This window comes from Rousettus aegyptiacus, unplaced genomic scaffold, assembly GCF_014176215.1.
Source record: "Rousettus aegyptiacus isolate mRouAeg1 unplaced genomic scaffold, mRouAeg1.p scaffold_m13_p_6, whole genome shotgun sequence".
NCBI classification, from domain to species: domain Eukaryota; kingdom Metazoa; phylum Chordata; class Mammalia; order Chiroptera; family Pteropodidae; genus Rousettus; species Rousettus aegyptiacus.
The window spans coordinates 55079122-55102376 of NW_023416309.1; the positions used below are offsets into that span (position 1 = coordinate 55079122).

General features: G+C 41.7%; 2 protein-coding genes and 1 pseudogene across 5 annotated transcripts; 2 read left to right on the forward strand and 1 right to left on the reverse strand.

The window, feature by feature from the left end:
- The first annotated feature begins 262 nt into the window (after positions 1-262).
- On the forward strand, positions 263-8352 carry PSTK (phosphoseryl-tRNA kinase). The gene is made up of 6 exons (XM_016155297.2): positions 263-652; positions 1391-1682; positions 1925-2123; positions 4683-4758; positions 5287-5380; positions 8136-8352. Exons 1-6 carry the CDS (start codon positions 377-379, stop codon positions 8333-8335), a joined length of 1137 nt encoding a protein of 378 aa, XP_016010783.2. The 5' UTR covers positions 263-376; the 3' UTR covers positions 8336-8352.
- A 35-nt stretch (positions 8353-8387) lies between these two features.
- On the forward strand, positions 8388-8506 carry LOC118604762 (annotated as a pseudogene).
- A 570-nt stretch (positions 8507-9076) lies between these two features.
- IKZF5 (IKAROS family zinc finger 5) lies at positions 9077-23129 on the reverse strand. 4 transcript variants are annotated; one of them, XM_016155245.2, is made up of 5 exons: positions 23008-23129; positions 21174-21322; positions 16482-16653; positions 14355-14537; positions 9077-13166 (listed from the first exon to the last, which is right to left on the reverse strand). In XM_016155245.2, exons 3-5 carry the CDS (start codon positions 16612-16614, stop codon positions 12220-12222), a joined length of 1263 nt encoding a protein of 420 aa, XP_016010731.1. In that variant the 5' UTR covers positions 16615-16653; positions 21174-21322; positions 23008-23129; the 3' UTR covers positions 9077-12219. The 4 variants fall into 4 exon arrangements, with proteins under 4 accessions (XP_016010731.1, XP_016010752.1, XP_016010764.1 ...); XM_016155266.2 differs by having other exon boundaries at positions 16482-16669; XM_016155278.2 differs by lacking the exon at positions 21174-21322 and having other exon boundaries at positions 23008-23122.
- Positions 23130-23255: the final 126 nt, after the last annotated feature.

Consider the following 23255-nt stretch of genomic DNA (forward strand, 5'->3'; position numbering starts at 1 on the left):
ATTCCGGGGGCTGACTTTCCAAAGACCGCCGGAGGAAGAGGTTTAAAGTCGCCTCTGTGATTTTCCCGGGGAGGGGACTACATCATGACAAATTCGAGGTGCAGGTCCTAATGGCTGGCAAGTTTCCGCCAGGGAGGATGATTCCAACGGAAGGTTAAGTTCAACTCTCTGACTCTTTAGGAAGTGTCCGGGACTTGGGAAACGCGTCGCCGTGGCCTCCCCAGCCTAAAGGACTCGCCTCGCAGAGCGCTCGGGCACCAACCAGCGCCTCCGGCGACGGCGGGCGCGCCCACCACCGCGGTGTGCGATTCAGAGACTCGCGGCACTAGGCGGCGCCGAAGGGCGACGGTAGGCGGCGCCGCAGGGCAGACTGCGCATGCGCGGTTGGAGGCCGGCGCCGGAGCCCACGCTCCCGGCCACCGGCTCCCGGGAGAACATGAAGGCCGGCGAGGACGCCAGAGGAGCGCGCGGCGAGGGGCCACGGAAGCTGGGGCTCTGCGTCCTCTGCGGTCTGCCCGCAGCAGGGAAGTCGACCTTCGCGCGGGCCCTCAGTCAGCGGCTGCGGCAGGAGCGGGGCTGGGCCGCGGGCGTCGTCGCCTACGATGACGTCATGCCGGACGCGTTCCTCGAGGAGGCGGGCGCAACGCCGTTGGTCAGTGCGGGCGCACGGCCATTGGTCAGGGCGGAGGGGGCGGGGCCTAGGCTGCGGCGGCGGGAGGACGGGCACAGCCTCCCGCGCCCGCTGCGCGGCGCCTGGTGTGGCAGAGGCAGGTTGCGGCGGAGGGAAGTGGAGCTGGGTTAACACAGAGCGAGCTGACTCCGTCTCAGAGTAATTCGTTGTAGAGGTTTATACGTATGTTTGGGGCGTATGTGCATTGTGTTTGCAGTGGAGTCTGAAGACAGGCTTAGGTGGAAAGCTCCCCCCTCTCCTGGATGGTAACAGCTTTGCATTCTTTCATTTATTCACTCGTTCTGTCATTCAGTCATTTAATATACATTTCTGGAGCATCAGCTGGTGCCACACCCTCTGCGGGAGGCTAGGTGTACAGCGGACTAGCGGGGACATAGAGATGCTCAAAGAAATGCCTACACGGTAAATCCTGCTAGAGTGGAGACCCTATATGTACATAGCTGGGTGTCATGGCGGGCAAGAGAGGGTTGAGTCTGAGAAGTGTCCACAGAGACCTAGCATCATTGAAGAATTTCCAGGTAGAGTCAACGATTTATGGGGGAGGACACGGAGGCGTGGGAAAATAAGATGCGTTTAAATTAGAGACAGCCAAATGGTTCAGTATTGATGAAAGTTTCATATGGGGCCTGGTGGCAGTGAAGCATGACTGCCTTACTGGCTAAAGGCGAATGTAAATTGTAATTCTTTGGTCTTTTGTAGCCATCCCAGTGGAAACTGCTTCGACAGGAACTGTTGAAGTACTTAGAATACTTCTTGCTGGCTGTCATTAATGGGTGTCAGATGGCTGCCCCACCCAACAGGACGGAAGCCATGTGGGAAGATTTTATAACCTGCTTAAAAGATCAAGATCTCATATCTTCTGCAGCGCCTGAAGCCCAGTCTTGCTACCTCTTGACAAAGACTGCTCTTTTCAGTCCTTTGTTTTTGATTTTAGATGACAACTTTTATTATCAAAGTATGAGATATGAAGTCTACCAACTGGCTCGGAAATGTAATTAAAACGTTTTTTTCTTATGCACAGAGGCATTTATTTGCATATCAAAATCATTACTGTCTCTAGTGAAAATTAAGTAGATTGGGAGGTTTATATGGATTTACTTAATTTTCAAAGCTAGATGTTCAGGTTTGCAAATAGTCTTCCCTGTTGCAGCTGGGATAGTTTGTCTCATGTGTTGATTTCACGTTTTAGAAAATAGCACACAAGTAATTCTTGTGGTTTCAAATTGTTTTCAGATTCACTAGGCTTTTGCCAGCTCTTTTTAGATTGTTCTCTCGAGACCTGTTTACAGAGAAATGGACAGAGACCCCGGCCACTGCCTGCAGAGACCATCCACCTGATGGGAAGGAAGATAGAAGAGCCCAACCCTGAGAAAAATGCTTGGGAACACAACAGCCTCACAATTCAGAGTCCAGCATGTGCTTCTAAGGCCAGGTATCCTACTCAAAGCCATCCTTTACTGGGTGTCTCCCTGAGGGCAGGCACTGTGTTAAATGCTTTACTTGCGTCTCCTTGGTCAGCCTCACACAGGCCTTGGGGAGATATTGTTTTATCCCCCTCTGTGTAGAAGAGAAAAAGAAAGTTAAGTTTTCCCAGTATCACCGAGCTTGTGACAGCTGAGATTCGAATATGAATCTGTTTGCGAATGTGTGCTCTAGTTCAGATTCCGTCTCCCAAAGGTTAGAGCAGGGACTTCAGAGTGCGGCATATTTTTGGTACTCTCGCTAAGATAGAATGCTAGTCTAAATAGGGTGCCCAGTAGTTTTCTTATAGAAAGGAAAAGAGGAGAACCGGTACTGAATCCTAATTTTGCCTTAAAGCCTGCTATAGTTACGCTGCTTGTGTAAAGGTTAGGCTTGTGGCTGCGGTGTCTGATGCGTTTTATTCATAATATATGTCATGAGACTTTTACAGCAGTGCATTTCTAATAAAAATTTCACTGTTACACTGATGAAATGTTCTATATTTGCACTGTCCAGTATGACAGCTGCCAGCCACATGCGAATAGTGAGCACTTAAAACATTGCCAGGGCAACCGATGAACTGAATTTTAAATCTTATTCTAATTACTTGAAATTTAAATAGCCTCATGTGGCTAGTTGCTGCTGTATCAAACAGTGCACCTCTGCAGGTAGATCGCCCACAGTCCCTTAGCTCCTGCCTAACAGTTGTCCACAGGAGATCGGCAACTTTTAAAGGTTAATTTTTAAAAACTCAGTCTTCAAAATGTTTAGGTCCCAGGATTCAGTTTCCATGCATTTTATAATATATACTTTTACATACTAAAAAAAAAATTGGATTGAAGTGACTATCGTTTATAGGGTTTATGAAATAAGCTATTGCTGAGGTTTCTAATTTTAACGTCTCATAATATCTTGAAACTTTGAGCAGATACATAACCACTCGATTGCTACTCATTTAGTACTATTTAAAATTTTTCCTTTGGAAGAAAGTGGCTGGTTGAGACATCGCGATATCCCATGAGAGCAGCATAAAGTTATCATCCCTGCTTTCACACCAGTGACGGCCAGTTCTTGCTAGAAGCAAGGAGCAGCGTGGGCCTCTTCGATGCCATAGTAACCCTTAGCAGAATCCGCAGTTTTGTCTTGGGTCTTAAGAACCTGGTTGCCTTTTCTCACATATCCAAAATAGGCACCACATAATTGTGAACAGGTTGTTTGAAGTCTGGTGGCCCTGAATTAGAAGTCGATAGATGATCTGACTAATGTACCTTTCCCAGGCTCCTGTGAAATCTTACTACTGTTATCAGAGCAGCAGCTGCTGAGCAGATACTGTGTACTGGGCATGTTGTTAACACTTCATGTGTATAATCTCATCCAGTCTTCACAATGACCCTTTGGGAGTAGACACAGTTGTCCCCTTTTACTAGATGGGATAACTGAGGCCCAGGTAAGTGCAGTAACACATCCTGGTAGTAGGTGGCCGAGCCAAGATTTAGACCCAGTGCAGTCTCACTCACTCTAGAACCTGGGCTCTCTTCAGTGAGAGAAATCATCTTGAAGTTGAGATTTAACTCAGTGAGTTCACTCCTCTAAACGTTTTCAGAGCTACCCCTTGTACTCTGAGTAAAACACAAAGTCCATGCCATAACTTGCACATTCTAACCCTGATTAACCCCCCACCCTCACATCCGAGAGCGCTGTCTCCCCTTGCCACTTTTCGTCCACACTGGACTTCTCCATTACATAAACCTAGGAAACTTGTTCTTGCCTCAGGGCCTTTGCACTTGCCGTCCCCTCTACCCTCCCACTGTTTGTGCCTGACTGGCTTCCCTGAGCATCCTAACTAACCATCAAGTATGTTAGGTAGATCACCCAGTCACTCTCTTCCCGTTATCACTGCGTATATTGTCTTAACTCACTCGCTGCTTGTCACTGTTTGAAATAATTGGATTTTTTGCTTATTATTATCTGTCTCTCTCCATTACATTGTCTCTTAGAGAGCGTAGGCATCTTGCTTCACCCCAAGCTTAGCACATAGGTTCACATCCATAGCTGTACAGTATTTTTCATATAAGGCGTTCAATAAATATTTGTTAAATGAATGAATGCATTTCACCTCAACCCTCTATGGCCAAGTGAGGAACTTTGCTAATCTACCCAGGAAATGAGCAGACTCCAGAAAGTCAAGACAGACCATCTTTCCTTAGAAATAGAATTCTGGTAGCTAAAGCTCAAGCACTTAATGAGGGAAAAGAAATAATGTCTTTTCAAAGCTTATTGATGTATCTTTGGAAATTAATGTATTTTTAATGAGGGGTCTTTTGGGCTTATGATTTGTTTTAAGCTCCTCCATTTCGATTTTGCAGGTAGAAGGTAGCTTCCAGATCACTTCGTTTGTCACCTCTTGTTTGGGATCTTGGATTATTAACATTTTTATTCCTCTAGAATTCAGTGTGGTGTTCATAAACACAAATTCTTTGACAACAGATGTCTGCTGTAAGGATTTATTTTATCCCACCTTCTCTTACAGCCCAGAGTTGACCGATTTATTGCTTACTGCTTTGGAAAATCCAGTAAAATATGTCGAGGACGATGTGGAACAAAAGGTAAGCCTTCCACTTTAGGTTTAGCGTTAATGAGAAGAAACAGCTTCTTGCAGGAAGACTTTTTTGAGCCGAGTGTAAAATACGAGTGAAGTGTGAAAAATGCTTTGGCACTGCCGCGGCCTCTCAGCAGCGCCCAGCTCTGGTCCCTGGTGCAGTGGTGGCTGCTCGCACTGGCTGGTCAGAGCTGTCGAATTTTCAGGAATGGGGGTCTGCCGACATTGTGTTAGTAGCTTGAGAGGCGTGAGGATGGCGCTGTTTACACCACAGAAACCGACAAACTCTATAGAATGGTTTTGTTGTTTTTTTTCTGGAGAGCCCATTTTTGGACATTTACCAACATCCCACTGCCCAGATGGAACCCAGTTTATAACTGAATGTCTTTAATTTCGACCCTCTCTTACAGAAGAGAAAGAACAGGAACAGAAAAGCCACTTCGACTTTTCTTTTAATCTTCACCCCCGCATCACCTCCACTTTAGCCATGGCTTCTGTATCTGACTGTTCTAATAACGGCATCTGTGTTACACAGGAAACGGACCGAACTATCTGTTCAACTAACATTCTTCATCAAGCCGATCAGACACTCCGAAGAATTGTCTCTCAGGCAATGAAGGACGCGAAAGGTATGTTGAGGAGTCACACTGCTCAGGAGTGATACGATCGCTACGCTTGCTCTCTCGTTCAGCCATCGGGTTTACATCACGTTTTCAGTTCACATCTGCAACTTGGTAATATGTAACTAAACATTCTAGCCCTGGAACTGAGTACTCATCCATCCAGTGAATTCTTATGGAGTGGCCACTCTGTACTATTCTAGATACTGGGAAGTTGGGAAGGAGCAGAGCAGAACATTAAGATGAGGAGACAGACAAAAAAGAATGAGTATATACTCTGAAGAAAAATAAAGTAGGGTAAGGCAGGGTAGAGTGATGGGAAGACTTATTTTTAAGGGGTAATCAGGAAGGCTTCTCAGAGGAGGTGACATTTAAGCAAAGACGTGAAGAGCAAGCCGTGAGATACCTGGATCATTCCAGGGAGTGGACACATCAAGTGCAGAAGCCCAGAGGTAAAGTTGTTTGGTATGTTCTAGAACAGAAAAGAGGCCACTGGGTCGGCATAAAGTAAGGAGCAGTGGAGAGAGGTCAGGGACCAGGTGTGAAATCGGCATTAAGTGTGAACAGGCTCAGTATATTGTCAGTCTAGGCTGAGAGGAAATATGTGGTAATTATTGTTTTATAATTTTTAGGTTTTATCATCTTTTTTAAATCCTTTCGGTTTTGCTATTTAAACTTTGATATAAAAAATAACAGCAGCTTAACATTTCTTGAGCTCCTTTTATATGCTAAGTGCCTTATAAATATAATTTCTAGTCTTTACAATCCTATAAGGTAGGTTTACTTTTATAAATGGGGACATGAAGGTTCTGAGAGGATCACGTAACTTGCCCAAAACTAAGCAGCTACTAAATCGTGTAGTTGGGCAACCTGGGGTTCAGAGTTGAGTCTGACTGCTCTTATTATGCTCCCCCACAGCACCCACACTTTGCAAAAGGAAAATATACTAATCATATTATTTTTCAAACTTTTTTTTTAACCATGATTTGTAAGTAGATTTTGTATTGTAACCTCGTGTGTAAGTACATGAAGACAACCAGGCACAGAGGCAAATTTCGCAAACCCTCCCATGTTTAACGAACTCTGCTGTGTGCTATTTGATTCCAACACTGGCTGCAACTTGCAGCTCACTGATGAGTTTCAAACCAAAGTATGAAAGACAGAGGACTGAACAGAAGTGGCAGCGTGATTAGAATAAAAACAAAAACAGTTGCAGTTCAGTCTCAGCCCTTTGCCTTTTTTCATGACGGGAAGGGGCAATAGGGTTATGCCCAAATCACTCTTGACTCAGTTCTTAGCCATTAAAATAACTTTTTTGTGTGTGTGTGAGGGAGGTGGTACCAGCTTCTGGATCAGTGCTTTAAAAAAATTAGAAATGCAGTTATCCCACCCTCAAGAAATTAAAAAGACAACTCACAGCAGGGGAGAAAATATTTACAAATAATGTATCCTAGAAGGAACTTGTGTCAAAAATATATAAAGGACTCTTAATACTCAGTAATGAAGACAAATAATCTGATTTTTAAAATGGGCAAAAATGATTCGAATGGACATTTCTCTGGGAAGATATACAAATGGCCAATAACTGCATGAAAACACGCTAGATATCATTAGTCATCAGGGAAATGCAAATCAAAGCCACAGTGAGTACATCATGCACCCACTAGGGCAGCTGGAATCAAAACAGGTAAGTGTTGGTGAGGATGTGGGTAGATCAGAACCCTCAAGCGCTGCGTGCTGGTGGGGATGTGAGATGGAAAACAGCCTGCCAGTTCCCCCAGCGATTAAGCGTAGTGTTACCATGGGACCCAGCAGTTCTACCCCTAGGTGCGTACTCAAGACAAGTGAAAAATACGTTCACATAAAGACGTGTGCACAAATATTTATAGCATCATTCATAATAGCCAAATTGGGAAGCAGCCTCAGTGATCATCTGCTGACGAATGAATGGACAAAATGTGGTGTAGCCACAGAATGGGTTATTCAGCCATAAAAAGGAATGAAGTATCAATACATGCTACCACCTCGAAAACATTATGCAAAATGAAAGAAGCCAGTCACAAAAGACCACAAAGTGTTTGAGTCCAGTCATGTGACACGTCAGATAGGTAAACGTAGAGACAGATTAGTGGTTGCTTAGGAATTAGGAGGGGTAGAGTGTGGGGTAAGAAGGTGACAGCTAAAGGGTACAGGTTTTTGAGATGATGAAATATTCTAAAATTGTGGTGATAGTTACATATATCTGAATATACTAAAACCACTGAATTGTAGTTTAAATGGATTAAGTCGTATGGTATGTGAATTATATCTCAATAAAGCAGTTTAACAGCTCAGTTCCCCAGTCACACTACCTGTATGGCAAGTGGCTGCTGGATTGAATAGGGCAGATACAGAACATCTGTCATCATATAAAGTTACATTGCATAACTTGTAGGTGAGTTTCAAAAACAAATTGTCATTTTCTATCTCTGCTTTTTTGCCTTACTACCCGTTAGTTCCATAGGATTGTAAGTCAACTATCTCATCAGCAACAAAAAAATCTCTTTCAGAGTTGTGTTTTCCACTCGGGAATTTCATAGCAAGTTATTGAAATGATTTGCTCATATCACATTATGTGACCTTTTGTTTATATGTTAAACCAACTCAGGGTTATTGTGATTATTTATAGAATCCGGTTTGTCTGAAGTAATCAATTTCCTGATGTCATTAGATAACCCAGCTTGATTTAATTTACACAAATAATTTGAGACTATCTTTATTTTAGATGAACAAATGCTTCCTTACAACTTGAAGCTTCTAGCAGAAGAACTTAACCAGCTCAAAGCGGAGCTTTTGGAAGACCTGAGACAAGGAAACAGAAAACATCTGTGCTTTCAACAAACCATTGAGGTAGCAGATGTTGTTTCTTTTTTTCATTATGAGAAAGATAACATTGTAAGGAAGTATTTTTCAAAGCAGTGTTAAAATTTCTGAATTTCCAATCAGATGTCTGCATTTGATTAAGATTTTGCAAACTGTCTACGGCCACGCCACCCTAAACAAGCCCCGTCCCATCTGATCTTGGAAGCTAAGCAGGGTCAGGCCTGGTTAGTACTTGGATGGGAGACCACCTAGGAAAACCAGGTGCTGTAGGGACAGAAAATTAAAAGATAAAGGGATTGTAAACTGACAAAGTTCTTGCAATCTGTGAGGTCAACCAAGGGTTGCCTTGCTTAAAAAAAAAAAAAAAAGGTTAGCAAACTTATTACAACAATTTTGTATTACTAGGCCCATTCTGTGAATTGTTTTCTAGGCCCAAGGTGTGAATTGCCAGACTTATATTTAATAAAAATCAGTCGTCATAAAAAATCTATTTGTCATAACAAATTACTTCAGTCTGTCACTTGTCAGATGTGACACAGATAATCAAGTGTCACAATTAGCCTTCATCTTTAATGTGCCAAACACTTAGGGCAGGGCTGGGAGGGGCAGGAGCCAGGATGCATGGTTCTTAAATAAAGCAGATACATGAAAGGAGACAAAACGCAGGTGTACGGAGCAGTTTTTTTTGTCACTTATGTGACAGATTTTCTCATGGGCAAGGCATTCTACAAATTCAAACTCATGTAGCCATAAGTTTTGTTTGTTTGTTTTTTTAATATTTTACTTGCTGGAAAAGAACCAAAAAGCTAATTGGATCCTAGTCTTCAAAAAGAAAATTCGAGATCATTAGAAAGTGTTATATTTTTATTTATATATTACAAAAGCAAAGCTTTCACAAAGTGAACTACATACTAGGTATGGTTATTTCAGCATTAAACTGCTCCCTAGAACTCCTAAACAATATAGTGTTTCGCAACCATACTCGAGCTTTACGTTTTGCATACAAAATATGTTCTTTACATCAAAGTACATATTGACAAAAACAAGTTCTAGAAATCACATACCCTCTAAGACTATATAATGTAAAAGTCCTTAGCAGGGAATTTTTAAAAAATAATACATCCATTTGATAAATATTTTTGTAGAACTTAAAATGAGGTTTCTCTCTGAACATTTCTTTAGTAATATTCCCTTTGTTAAACAATTCTGCAGATGAATGGCAAACACATTTCTAAAATGAAATAGCACTGGAAAATATCCAATGGAATTTTTTCAAAGTAAAAGTCTAGCTTTTACTTGAATTTCAAGAAGTTGTAGCTATATACTATATTAGTAAAATCTGAAATAAAATTATTCCCTATTAATCTCTTCACAGTTTCTTAAAAAAATATTAGTGGAGATAAATCATCTACCAACTTTAAAAATCTAAACTTATGTTCACTGAACAAAAATAAATTTAGTTTCAGAACATTGCCTGTTAACAGCAAAGTACTATAAGTAGTGCATGTTAAACTTTTCCCAACAACTCATTCTATAAAATAGTTGATTAAAAATAAAATGAGACAAATGCATTTAGTACTTAATGAAGGATACTAACATCTTTCCAAATACAGAATTTAACTCACTGAAAATTTAAATAAAATCCTAAATCTCCTAAAAAATACAATACTAAAAAAGTTTCTTAGATTTGCTTCCAAACCTTTAGTGCATTTAGCATTGTAGCTTTCAAGCATCGACACCTTTGGAATACCAACTGTGCTCTTTAAGTCATAGGAAAATGAGAATCATTCATTCTAGTTTGTAATTATGAAAAAAATTTTTTCTATGTTTAAATTAAAATGCACCTTCAAAATTTTTCTTTAGTTGTCAGGAAAAAAGGTTATTTATTTGTCACTATTTGGCCCAGAATAGATATACTGGTTTTAAGAATTCTTCCTCTTTATTGAATGAAATTTTTCATTTTCTATTTTGGGTATTGCTTTTATTTGAAGAATAAAACAGAAGTGAGAGGGAAAAGGTAATCACAAAAGCTTACAAATGACAGCAGCCTGTTTCTGGCAATAAATAAATACTGCAGCCAAGTTAGTTACACATCTGGAAATGGCTGCACTGAAACCTATCTGAGCAGTGAGCAATTTAAGCAACAGAGCAAAACAGGACTGTGGAATTTTAGATGCACAAGCCTCAGGTCTGACAAGGAAGAGAGGAATGGTGGTTTGGAGAGACTCTGAGATGCTGCTGCTTTGAACAATGCAATTGAGATTAGTTTAGATCGGATCTTAAACCACAAGAGCTCATTTTAATGGCTTTCCAGCATTTGGGAGGGCAGAAGATCCAGGAACTTGGCACTTAAGGGTTTATGTGGACATACACTATATTTCCCCTTTTCTTTATTTATAAGAGTAGTGGCCTTTTTTGGTTAATAAATGCTTAATAGTTAGGATATTTTCTTTATGAAGCCAATTAGTAACACTGTCAAGCTTTGAACCAAATTAAAATGAAAATTTTTGCAAAGTACACAGAAACCAACAGTTAGTAATAATATATTTTATTGTTTGACCAAGCTCTCTTCAGAGTAACCTAGTTATGACACAATACATAAACAATAGTCTCCTATTCAAAATTACTCTAGATTTAGCAAGTCTTATTTTTGTAAATAAATTAAATATCATGCTTAAATGCACTTTATATCTATTTTCACATTTTTGTATCCTTTCCTATTAATCACAGTTTCCGTATAGTTTTGTCACTGTACAGGAAAGACCGATAAAATTGCAAATACGCTTTACAACATGAATTCACACCAAATATTTTAAATGGCCAATTCTGAAGAGGAGACCAGAATTCCTTTTGGATATATGTTCTCAGTTTAAATATTACTTTGCCATCACATTTTCTATATGTTTTTATACCCACCTTTGGGGGGAAATTATGGACAATAAATGGATATAAGGCAGGAAAAGAAAATTTCAGGATTTTTTTTTTTCCCCTAAGGACTGCACTTCCTAGGATAAGATGGATGACTTCCACTGTACCTCTTTGGTCATCAAAGGAATAGGAGGAATAACAGATTCTTAGTATAGTTATCAACCTCACCTGACATTAATGACATCAGCATGAAGGATTTAAATGAAAGTTTCAAAAGGGAACAAAAGGCATCTTCATAGATAATCCTCTGATATTTCTCATGTTCTTATGTATTACCTGTGGTTTTTAAAACAATCTAGAAAAGAATCTGATGGAAAATTGATGTGTTTAAACTAGAAATTGAGTAACAGGTATTTTAAATATTAAGTTCCATGTAATGGAAAGCTTTAAGTTCATTTCTTTTTCAGAACTTTTATCTCGTTTTTATAACTTTAATTTCAAAACAATGAACTGTTTTACAGTGCCCTTTATAGAAAAAGAGTAAGGTTGACTTACACTGAAATAGCTTTATTATCAATTCAACTTTATTAATTCAACTTAAACTATATGAACGAAGTAGTATTTCAATTGAGATCAGTTTTAAAGGCAATTCCTCTACTCAACAATGAAATAAATTGTAACAGATTTTGTAAGAGAAAATAATTTATTTTGAGATATGGCAGAAATAAAATCTAGCTGCAGTGTACATATTGAGACATCAAGAGTATCGATAAGCTCTGAAGTTTTTATGGACTATAAATGTGGGAAATCGAAAGGAATACCTGTAAGATTAAGATTGCACTTCAATTCTCAAATGCCTAACTGAAAGGAAAAGAGACACCAATGTGTCCGACTATTCTAATACCTAAGTGACCCTGACCAGAACTTTATGAGAAAAAAAGGAAAAGATTTTGTTTCCATTGTCAAATTTGTTTTTCATAAATATAATGTATAAACTTTAAATAAGCAGACATCTTATTGGGGATGGACACCCCCCCCCCCAAAAAAAAAAACCATAAACGAAACTATAAAACACAAAAAGGCAAAAAACCACGTGAAGCACCCACGATTGTTTCCCATCAGTGTTGGTTATGCTGCCCTCTTGCGAAATGACAGGCAAAATCATACTTGTTTTTACACTTGCATCCACATATGTTACACTGAAAAGGATTTTCATACCCATGGCATCCCATGTGGATGGTGTAAAGGATGTTGTCGGCAAAGTACATGTCACAGTGCTGGCAGTGGTGCAGGAGCTGCGGGTCCTGGACCGGCAGGGGCGGAGCCGGGGTGCTTGGCTGGCTGTTTCCTATGCTGGGCGTACTCGTGTGGGCACTGGGTTCGCTGCTCGGCCCCGCCACGGGGCTGTAGTTCCTCTGACTGTGGGCCGGCCGAGGTTCGGGGCTGGTGGGGGAGGAGCCGTGAGGGACACTGGCCGGCGCGGCGGACACCGCGGCCTGGGCGGGGGGCTGCTGCAGCATGAACGGCTTCTCGTCAGCGCACGGCACTACGTCCGGGGATGCGGGGTTTTGGTTTTCGGGTGGCAAACTGGACAACTGTCCTGCCAGAGTGGAGAGCTGATTTAAAGGGTTATCAACCAGCAGTTCTTGGGGGTCTCTTGGAAGGCCGCCACCAGTCGATGCGGTTTTTGCCATACTTTCGTAGGAGTCGGTCTGGATGTTCGGGATTTCGTGGGTGAAATCGTTAAGGTAGTCTGGCTTCTGAACCACCATAGAAGGTGGACTTAAGTTGATGAGTGCTCTTCTGCTATAGCCCAGATTGCTCGTTTTCTTCTGTAAAACGCCCCACATTTTCTTGCTGCCTAAGGAAGACCTAGTACCTTTAATCGGTACCATTTTATGCTTGCGCCTTCGATGATGGGACAGGTTACTTCGATCACTGCAGCGGAAGGAACACAATTCACATTTGTATGGTTTCTCTCCCGTGTGGGAACGCATGTGGGCTTCCAGATGACGCTCATAAGCAGATGCAAATGGACATAAGTGACATCTGTGAGGTTTCTCACCTGTTTAAAAAGCAAAATGGGAGAGAAACTGCAAGAGTAGCTCATTTACAAAAAGATTCATCTTGTCCATTCATTAGATTTGAAATGGATCAAAAAGAGTCCTTTTCAGAAATTCACATTGACAAAAAAGATTATTAAAATTTGTAAAGAAACCTGCAAATGAATATTGCTTAGACCTCATCAGCAACAGTCTGAAATACGGATATATCCTATTAGTCAATATAGTGTAAACATTGTTATGGCTTCAACTAACATTTGAGGGAAGAATAACACAACTGACAATAATATTTCCTACACAGTAATGACCTTATCAGAAGTATGCCCCAGTTATACTTTCACGTACATATCGGTGCACAAACCTTTATTCATGTTTGCACATGCGCACACATACCCCTTCCTCAGGAAAATGCAAAATACCTTTTTTAAGAAGTCCTATTATCAAATAGAAAGCTCAAAATTGAAATGGGCTTGCTAGTCAAAGCATGCGTCATGCAGAACTGCGGCTTCACCTCTACCTTCCTCCTCTTCAGCTGCCATAGAGGACAATGTCAGTGCTGTTAATTTGAGATGGCCAAAAATGTCAAATAAACATCTGGAATGTGAGATGTGCGGTCACTCATTTGACAGTTAAGTACTGAGCACCTACTATGTGTCAGATGCTCTGTTAGGCTGCGGAGGCACACGTGGCACTGACAACCCCTGTACACAGCGTGGGAAGCCACTGCGGCGCACACAGGAGGGACACCTGACTGGTGTGAGGCCAGGACCAGGTGTAGTTAGGAGGCGTTCGCAGCAGAAGGGATGGCTGAGGTGACGTGTGAGGTGTGCGGACTTGCAGTGGAGTCTGCAACTGTAGAGAAACCCATTCCCCAGTCTGCCAACGAAACGTGCTCAGTAAGGATCAAGATGGAAACATTTCATCACTTCGTACTGCCTTCCGCATTAACCTGCCCAGCCTGAGAAGCAGACGTGCTGAGACCCTATGTGCATCGAGAAAGATGGCTAAGGCAGGGGAAGCTCCTCAAGGGTCTCACTTCCTGTTCGCATGTTCTGCTATTGCTTCGTCAAAATGGATTAACGTCCCCGTTTATTCACACTTTATATCGACCTTCATTCTTAACTATCAGAACTTCCTTGGCCTGTCTCCTGCCCCTAAAGAAACGCCTTCTCCAGCCATTTCCCCATTACCTGTGTGGATTCTAATGTGTTCAATAAGCCGGGCTGTTCCTTTGCTGGCATAGTTGCAATACCGACACTTGAGCTTCCCATCGAAGGTCCTTTCAAACCCGTCTACTAACATTCCTGAGCTTTCATCCAGGGAAACTTCGACAGACGGGTGATCGAGTCCATTTTGATCACCATCTGTTCCAGCTACAAACAGGACAGCAACAGAAATTACGCATCTCAGAATCAACTCAATATAGCCTTCTTGTCTTGAGTGGCAGAAAATCTTTCACAAATTGACAGTTTACTTAGCTTGAAAGTCAAATTTGTAAAATAATACAGACTTTACGACCCGAGGTTAGCTTTATACAAAACATTATTCTACCTATGAGAACCTTTTTTTAGGGGGATCTCAAACTATTTACAACTTTATGCGTCCTCAATATGCTTTAAAAAAAAAAAAGAACGGGGAGTTATCCTTATTCGACCGGTGAGGAGACAGGAGAGGAAGCAGTGATGGCAGATACACGGTTAGGACTCTAGACACTTCTACGAATACAATCGGAAGTCACGGAAATCTCCCCCAAACCCGAACTCCACTTTCTTCAGCCTAAAGTGATCGACGCTGCGCTTCGCCCTGTCCCTCTCAGCTACACACGTGTCCTGGCCTCTGGGTTGCATCTGGGATCTTAAAATTCTGATTAAGCACATAAAGAAAAATACTGTATCTGATCCTCTGAATGTCAGAACTGTAAGAATTTGAAAGCTAAAAGATATATGTTTGGCTTTTTGCTTTTAATCTGAGCCAACTACTTCTCTGTATAGATAAACCAAAGGGGCAAGTGCTCGTAATCAGGAAAACTAGCATCAGAGGGGCTACGACCCTGGTTTCTTGCATCCCGGTCCAGGGGTCTGCACACTGGAGTGTCACCCTCACGGCTTCGGGGGCAAGCACCTCTGCTCCACCCCAGGATGCAGCACTGCTGCTGTGAACAGTTTGAGGCCTTCCGCCAGCACCGGTCAGCCACCCCCACCTGAAGATAAGGATTCCGCTGTCTGATGCGAGGCTAACATCCAACGATGCCACTGCGTTGGGGGGGCCGAGGCTCACTGTCCCCCTCTCTTCCATTGCTTTCCCATGCCAGCGACGACCCGCATTTAATGTATACACTAATCAGTTGGAGAGCTCATTTTAAAATATAGACTGATTCTGCAGATGTAGGGTGGGGCCTGACAGTGCTTCTAACAAGCTCCTGGGCCTCTGCTGCTGGCCTGCAGACTACCAGGCCAGAGACCATTTAGGTCGGGCCAGCTCGTCCTGTAAGGGTCAGACGGTAAATCCTTTAGGCTTTGGGGACCATATGGTTTCTATCACTACTCAACTCTGCTATTGTAGCACAAAAACAGCTACGGAAAATATGTAAACTAAGTATGGCCATGTTTCGATAAAATGTTATGGATACTGAACCTTGAGTTTCATAATTTTCACGTATTAGGACATTATTCTTTTGATTTTTCCCAACCATTTTTAAAGGTAGAAACCACTCTTAGCTTGCAGGTCATACAAAAACAGCAGTCCGGATGGGGCTCACAGGCTAGTTTGCAGGCCGCTCACTTAGGCTCACAAATAAATTCCAGTGTGTTTGGTAAGCAAAACAGCGACAGCGCGTCTGCAGCGGACCACTGCTCTGCCTGCTCTAGTAGTCCTCCCCCACCGACGGGCGCGCATGCTCAGCCTGTCCCCTTTTAACAGGGAAGGAATGCAAACCCGCCTTCCGTCTCAGGCCTGCTCCAGATTTCCTAATGGCTGCATCTTTTATGTAGTGAAGCGGAGGCCTGACCCCCACGGGTTCCCCGTGTCCACTGCCAGCTAACAGAACCTGGACGATGGGAAGGGTATTCAGAAGCCCTAGTCTTCCGACAAGACCAGGAAGCAGCTCCAGACCATGCCAAGCTCTTGGGGAGCTTCATTCTCCCTCGGCAAAAATCTGACATGTTTAAAGAAAGAAAAAAACGACCTTGTATCTTTTTAAGAAAAAACCTGAGATGTTCCCATTAGTTAATAACAGTCTTCACAGTATGGATAACTATACACAAACAATAATGTATTTATAAAAAGTGAATTATTTAATAGTATTAAGATGAGTCTACCTCCCTGAAGAGACTCTGCTTCTTTGTCCCCACTAACTGATCCGGAAATCATGTTCACGTGATGGGTCTGCTGAGTCAGGTATTCCTGGAAATCTTTCACGAAGTCCAAAGGCTCTGGTTTCTTTTCCCCCATCTTTGCCTTTTTTTATTTTAAGTTTGCAGTTCGTTATACCTAAGGGGGAAAAAAACTGAAATAATTTTACACTATTTAGGGAGATCCTGTATGTATTAAAACAATAGTGACAAAGATTATTGTGTGCAAGGCATTATACAAAGCATTGGAGAACAGTCCCTGCCTTTAAATATTGTGTATTCTTCCTGGTGAGCTAGGAACATATACAAAATGGTGAAAAATTAATACATTTAATATTTAAATAAACTGAGATTCAAACTTAAGTCTTAGAGGATTGAAAGAAATTACAGACAGAAAAAAAAAAGAATGTAAATCCAGATGAAAGAAACAGGCTCATGAGCAGGGATTATCAGTGGAGAAAGTGGACAGAACCAAGTGGCACAGTCTGGCTGTCAGAATTTTCTGGATGATGGACATGGTGCATGTTTACAGTCTCTATCAAATACAGCTGCTACTACCCGCATGTAGCTACTGAGCATTTGAAATGTGGCTACTACCAATAACCTGAGTTTTAAATTTTAATTAATTAACTTAAATTGAAACAGATATATATGGCTAGTGACCACCCTATGGACAGCAAAGGCTCTTCAGTCACAGTAGTCACATAAATCAGCACTTTAGAAATAGGTGATCTAGGACAAGGGGTGGCAAATCTTTCCATAAAAAGCTAAACGGTGAATACTTCAAGCTTTGCAGGTCGTGCAGTCTGTCAAAACCACTTAACACTTATTGCAGCTAAAAGCAGCTGTATATAGTATGTAAACGAATGAGTATGGCTGTATTTCAAAGAAGCTTTACATAAACACTGAGTCTGGTTTGGCCTACAGGCCATGGTTGCCCAACCCCTGCCCTAGAAATCCAAATCACCACCACCCATCACCCCACCCACTCTGAGAATGGGGGGCAGAATGAGCAAAGCAAGAAAATCCCTGATGCTGACTCAGGGGAAGTGGCACGGGAGACACTGTAATCACAAACTAACCTGGTCCTCACATAGTTCTATGGCTCAAATCACAAAGCAAAGCTCCAAAAATGTTTCTAGTAAGAACAAAATTAGGAAGTCTAGCACCCATGAGGCAAAAAGTCTTTTCTTCTGGTAAAAAAAAAATTTATGCAAAGGCAAAAGGTTGTGAAATGAGAGCGCTCCATAAAGGTACGTTTCCAATTAACAAAAGCTTGATTGACCAACCTTTTAAGACCCTAAACTTCAATTTTAATTGACTTAACTAGAAATCTCCTGGAAACAGACCAAGCCCCAATGACGTCACCGTCACCGCTGCCGCGCTGTGTTAGGGCGCTGCACAGCTGCACTGTGACAGCCTAGGGACCAAGGAAGAGCACAGGCCCCCTGCTTTTCCCCCCGCTTTCTCTCCGTAAAGGCCCCAGGTTGACAGACTTTGCATTTCTGTCTTCCCCTCTTCTTGAATCTAATTTGTTTTTTATCTTGAACACAGCCAAATAAGGACCTGCAAGTGACCAAATTCTTACTTTTCTTAATGCAAAATTTGTGAATAGTTCCTTTCCTCCCTTCTTAGAAGCTGCGCAGGGGTTTTAAAAGGTATTATTATTATTGCTACTTCTTTTCATTGTTTTTCTAGAGTTGGGGCTACCGGAAGTCTATCCTCTGGATGAACAGAATGTGATGGCATTAGCTCAGACTTACTGGATTTAAGAATCTGAACAGTGGCTTCTCCCAGCTTAATTTCTTTTATAAAATGGGATGATAAAACTTACAGTGCTGTTTTAAGTTTTACAAGTACCTCGCAACACGTGTAGCATTTAGTATGTTCTCAGACAACAGTGGCTATCCATGGTCAGACCCTGGATCAAGAAACTCATCACTGTCTCAGATTCAATGTTTTTTCCCTTTTTCAAATCAGTTCATCAATCGACCATCTTATGTGACCATCTTATGTAACCACTTTACGTATCTGTTCCTCAGTTACAATGAAACAAACATGGCCTACCTCAGTACCATTAATTGGATATCCCAGTTTGTAATTTCCCAAACTCACCTCTTATATTACTCCTGAAGGCTACCTCTTTAAATCGCTTGCTTTTGTCTGGCTTAACTTTCTCAACCTTACGAATTATTGTTGGTTTCTGAACAAGTTTGTTTCAGTTGCTTTTTCTTTGCATGTTTCAACTGGTTCTCTCTGTTTCCTAATTATTGTACTACTATTTGTTTTGTGACTATAGTTGATTCTACTGATGAGCTGTCCTTTCAAATTTGCCCTTTGATTAGAGAAAAAAAATGTGAGCCAGTCAGCTCCAATGAAAAAGATTACTAAGAATAAGATCAAGAACAGTGTAAGGTCATATCTCATTAAAACAAAGGGGGGAAAAAGAGACTCAAAACACACAGGTGTGGGGGAATTCTAAAATACACATGTAAAGGTAAGAAATATATAGCAGACAGAGGTGTAGAATGAGTTCCAGAAAGAGAAGAATAAATAAGAGAAATATTTCTTTAAAAAAATGATTAAGAAATTTCCAGAATTAAAAATCTTTCAGACTGAATATGTAAAATAGAATATATGATAATAAAATAACATTTAGACACATTACTGTGAAATTTAAAAACCTCAAAGACAAAGAGAATTATACAAAACTTTGTGGAGAGAAAAGGTAGCCCACCCACATAGGAAAAACAGTCAAGCTTGGGATATCAACAGCCACACTAGGTGCAAGAAAACAGAAGATAATAAAGGATCATCTCCCAAAAATCTACATCAATTAATGGAGAAAAAGACAAGAATGCTTGCTATTACTACTGCTGTACAACATAGTACTAGAGATAGAGGCCCCCACAATAAAAAAAGGGAAAAAGAAATAAAAACAATGAGGATTGGGAAATATAAGGTCAAAATAAGATGATGATGATCTGGGAAATTGTTTTGTAAATTGTAAAAGCTGCAAGGCCCTATAACTTGTCTCTGTTCTAACTGTAAAAGTTACAATTGAGAAAGGAATTCAGGTATTTATATGGTTACGTAGCATTACTTCTTGCCAAAAGTTCCTATGAAAACTGGTATGTTTCCACTGGAAAATACCTGAAGGTACTTTGATGGGCTTCAAGAAGCAAGATAAATCTTACCAAAGCCTCATTAGAAAGTATAACACTGCTACAGTATAACATGTGACAATGTAGAAAAAAAATGCAGGTGACTGCCAGTAAGCAAGCAGAAGAAAATGATACTTTTAAGAACACAAATGAGCCTAATTAGAGAGGATGGCTGACACGTTTTGACAGTCTTGGCTATTATCACACTGTCACATTATAAATTTCACTGACTTCTCTGCCATAAATTGTGTGCTGCTTTTCCATCATAACGTATGACAGACTTAAAAAAAAAAACAAAACTAAAAACAAGGAATGGCAATTGAAGAAGACGTTGTAAACATGAAGAAAACAATTCTTAAATTAGTGTTTTAAATACATTGATATGGTTTGAAACCTCAAACCTCTTCCTCCTTGCTCTTGCTCTGACATCTAATTTTATCAACCAAAGAAGAATTTTCCCCATACTTTATAATTATTATTCATGATACAGTAAAACATGAGTCCTTCCTGTGAGTACTCTGATTAAAATTAAACTGGGTCTCGTGTGGTGTCCATGGGGTATGAGCTACACATCTATATAGGAACTGGCTAAAATATACATAAATTCTTTTTATGCCACTAGCTTCTCCCAAATCATCCATTCAAGGCTCAAAAATAAGGTTCTTACAAAACAACCAGAGACTACTCGTGCTAGCAAAGGAAAGAAGTATTTGAGAAATAAGCTTTGATATTCTAAAAGAACATGATAACCTCTTTACCTTTAAGCAGGTAACTATTCTGACCTTTCTTCAGCTTCTGCTCAAGGATTTATTTGTATGAAATGCTCTGATTTTTCTTCTTCAATCTCATATTATAAACAGGAAGTTGTTGATCAATATACACGCACACAAAGAATATCTCTTAACCTGCAGCTAACAATACAGAGGCATCATGATGCAACTTACAAGATAACCACAACTATGAAATAGAGGTAATATAAGAACCAGAAGAGGCTCGTTAATCCACCTTCCTTCCAAAGTCTACCTTTTTTATAAGGTATAGGAGAATTTTGAGAACGTGATTAGGAAATAGTAGAATCTATTTTCTTCACCCAGAATTTTTGAGAGGGGTCATTACTCATAAGGTAGAATACTCAGCAACTAACTACTTATATAATAACTTAATGGGGAGGTCAGGTAGGCCTATATACATAAAGTGATTGCGGTTCAAATGGTGTATTTACTTTTAGGGTCAAATAATTATGGTAACTAAAAGGCTTACTGTGCCATAGGCCATATATCAATGGAGACGTCTGACGAAGCTTGTTTGAGCAGAGAATAACATGGACCTTCAAAGAGAATTAGATCACATTTCCTCTGACTACAGAACTGTCAAACAAATTCTTTGAAGGCAAAAAGGGGCATTATGAAGCTTTGAGAAATCAGAAAACATAATATAAAAGTAAAACATAAGTACAAGTTAGAAGAAATCCAAAAGTGGAGTTAAACAATCTAACCTTTTCACCCCAAATCAGTTCCTCCTTTTTCTTGCCACTCCAACATGGATGAAATGTAGAGTAACTGAAATTTACTCTGGAGACACATCAAGGGACTCCAAAAGGCCATGGAGGGAATTTCAACTAAAATTGAAAAGCCATACAGAGGTCTGCAAAGAAAAGCACACCACAAATGAAAACCTTTGACAAAAATTTAATTAGCATCTACAGGTTTAAATAAGCTCATAAAATAACTTGTACCAATTTTACCATTACCAGGAAACTTAGCTAACAAATAATCAAAGAAGAAAGCGAGAGTCACGTCAACAAAAGCTCCAAAGAATCACCAAAGAACAACATGCACTAGTGTAACTGTTGTTATTTTCAACCAGTGAATTTCATAAGATTTCATTTTTGGCAAAATTTTGAATGTCTTTCTAAGGTTAAGTTATTAATTTCATTTGTTCATATAGTACACTTCTTAAAGGGTCAGGCAGAACACCTACAATTGTATGAAAAAATGCACTGGGGCATTGTTTCCCAATCTTTCTGGCACCCGGGACCAGCGCTCCTATGAGCATCTAATGCCTGATGATCTGAGGTGGAGCTGAGGCACTGATGCTAGCGCTGGGGAGCCGCTGCAAATACAGAGAAAGCTTTGCTCTCACCCGCCAGTCACCTCCTGCTCCGGTTCCTAACAGGCCGCGGGTACCGGTGGGGGGGGGGGGGGTTGGAGACCCTTGCACTAAGGGAAACATTGGTAGGAAAGAGCTTCACACACACACACACACACACACACACACACACACACACACCCCATCACGCACACCCAGTGAGGGCACATTTGGATTCCCACCTTTATTTTCCTCTTTATCGCAAAGCAAAACACTTAGGGTTTTCTGGGAAACACTTTGGAGCCCTAGGGGCAAAAATATATCAAACATCTCAATGTGCTTTAACGAATTCCCAAGAATATATTAATCTGCAGCTGTTGAATCAAATAAACTAGAATTTTATAGCTGTTAGTCCAGACATTTTAAAAGCTGGCTTAAACAAGTTTTGTTTCTTCTAAACTGAATTTCTTCAGATCTCAGTTTAAAAAGCTTATATTTCAACTTCTTTTGGATTCTGACACTAAATGGGCCAGTGTTTAGTGACCGTGGGAACTGGTTTAACTTCAATTCAGAAGCAATTCAGAATATAGTTACCGAGCACTTACTAGGTGCACGGCTTGGCTACTCTCACTCCAGACAGTTTATAAAGACACTTAAACCCTACGTGAACCCGAACAGTTCTTTTGCTGCAAAGTCCTCCCCAAATCTCACATCTCCCCATAACTAGAGTGCACAAGCAGTAAAAACGGATCTGGGCAGGAACATTAGATAAAAGACGCAGGTTTTAAAAGTCCTTTTCCCAGCAAGTCACCCGGGACTGGCGTCGGGGCGGCGTCCTCACCAGGGTTCGGAACACCTAGGAGACCTGCGCCTCGCCTGATTCCTAGAACCTGGGACCCGGCGAAGACGCAAACCTCGGAGAGCCCCGGGCTTGACCACCTGTCAGAGCCAGAGGCAGCTCCCCACCCCAGCGCCTTCAAGCCCCTGCCCGCGGCGCTGCAACCGCAGGCGCCGCTCCCGCGGGACTCCGGGGCCACAGACACCGCACCCTCTGCACTGCGAGTAGGAAGGTCCCGGGTCGTGACCCCACCGACCCATGGACCACGCCCGACCCTCCGCCGGGGCTGAGACCTGGGCGGGGTCAGCGGATCAGCCGCGATCGCGGCTCTCATCTCCCACCGCTCCTTAACTGTCCTGCTCGGCCGTGTCGCCGCCCTCCGAGCCGGCAGCCTGAGACTTACCACCTGACAACTGCACCGAGTAATCCCCACCGACTTGTTCAACGCCGCTGCCGTCGCCGTAGCCGCCACTGTCTTCGTCGCCGCCACCGCCGCCGCCATGTTTGGTGCGTCTCCGACTCCCTTCCCGCCCCACTGCCTTGCCCAAGTCTCGCGTGAGCAGGGAGTAGAGCAAAAGCGGAGAGGGGGCTTCTGTCTCTCTTGGGCTTCCGTAGGCACGAGGGGGCGGGGTCAAAAGGGGGTGTGGGGGA

Excerpts from the sequence above, each read along its gene's own strand:
- PSTK (XM_016155297.2), top strand. The coding sequence starts at position 377 with ATGCGCGGTTGGAGGCCGGCGCCGGAGCCCACGCTCCCGGCCACCGGC. Across the intron at positions 653-1,390 it reads AGGCGGGCGCAACGCCGTTG|CCATCCCAGTGGAAACTGCT; the intron begins GTCAGTGCGGGC and ends GGTCTTTTGTAG. Across the intron at positions 5,381-8,135 it reads GGCAATGAAGGACGCGAAAG|ATGAACAAATGCTTCCTTAC; the intron begins GTATGTTGAGGA and ends TCTTTATTTTAG.
- IKZF5 (XM_016155245.2), bottom strand. The coding sequence starts at position 16,614 with ATGGGGGAAAAGAAACCAGAGCCTTTGGACTTCGTGAAAGATTTCCAG. Across the intron at positions 14,538-16,481 it reads AGCAGAGTCTCTTCAGGGAG|CTGGAACAGATGGTGATCAA; the intron begins GTAGACTCATCT and ends TCCTGTTTGTAG. Across the intron at positions 13,167-14,354 it reads ACACATTAGAATCCACACAG|GTGAGAAACCTCACAGATGT; the intron begins GTAATGGGGAAA and ends CTTTTTAAACAG.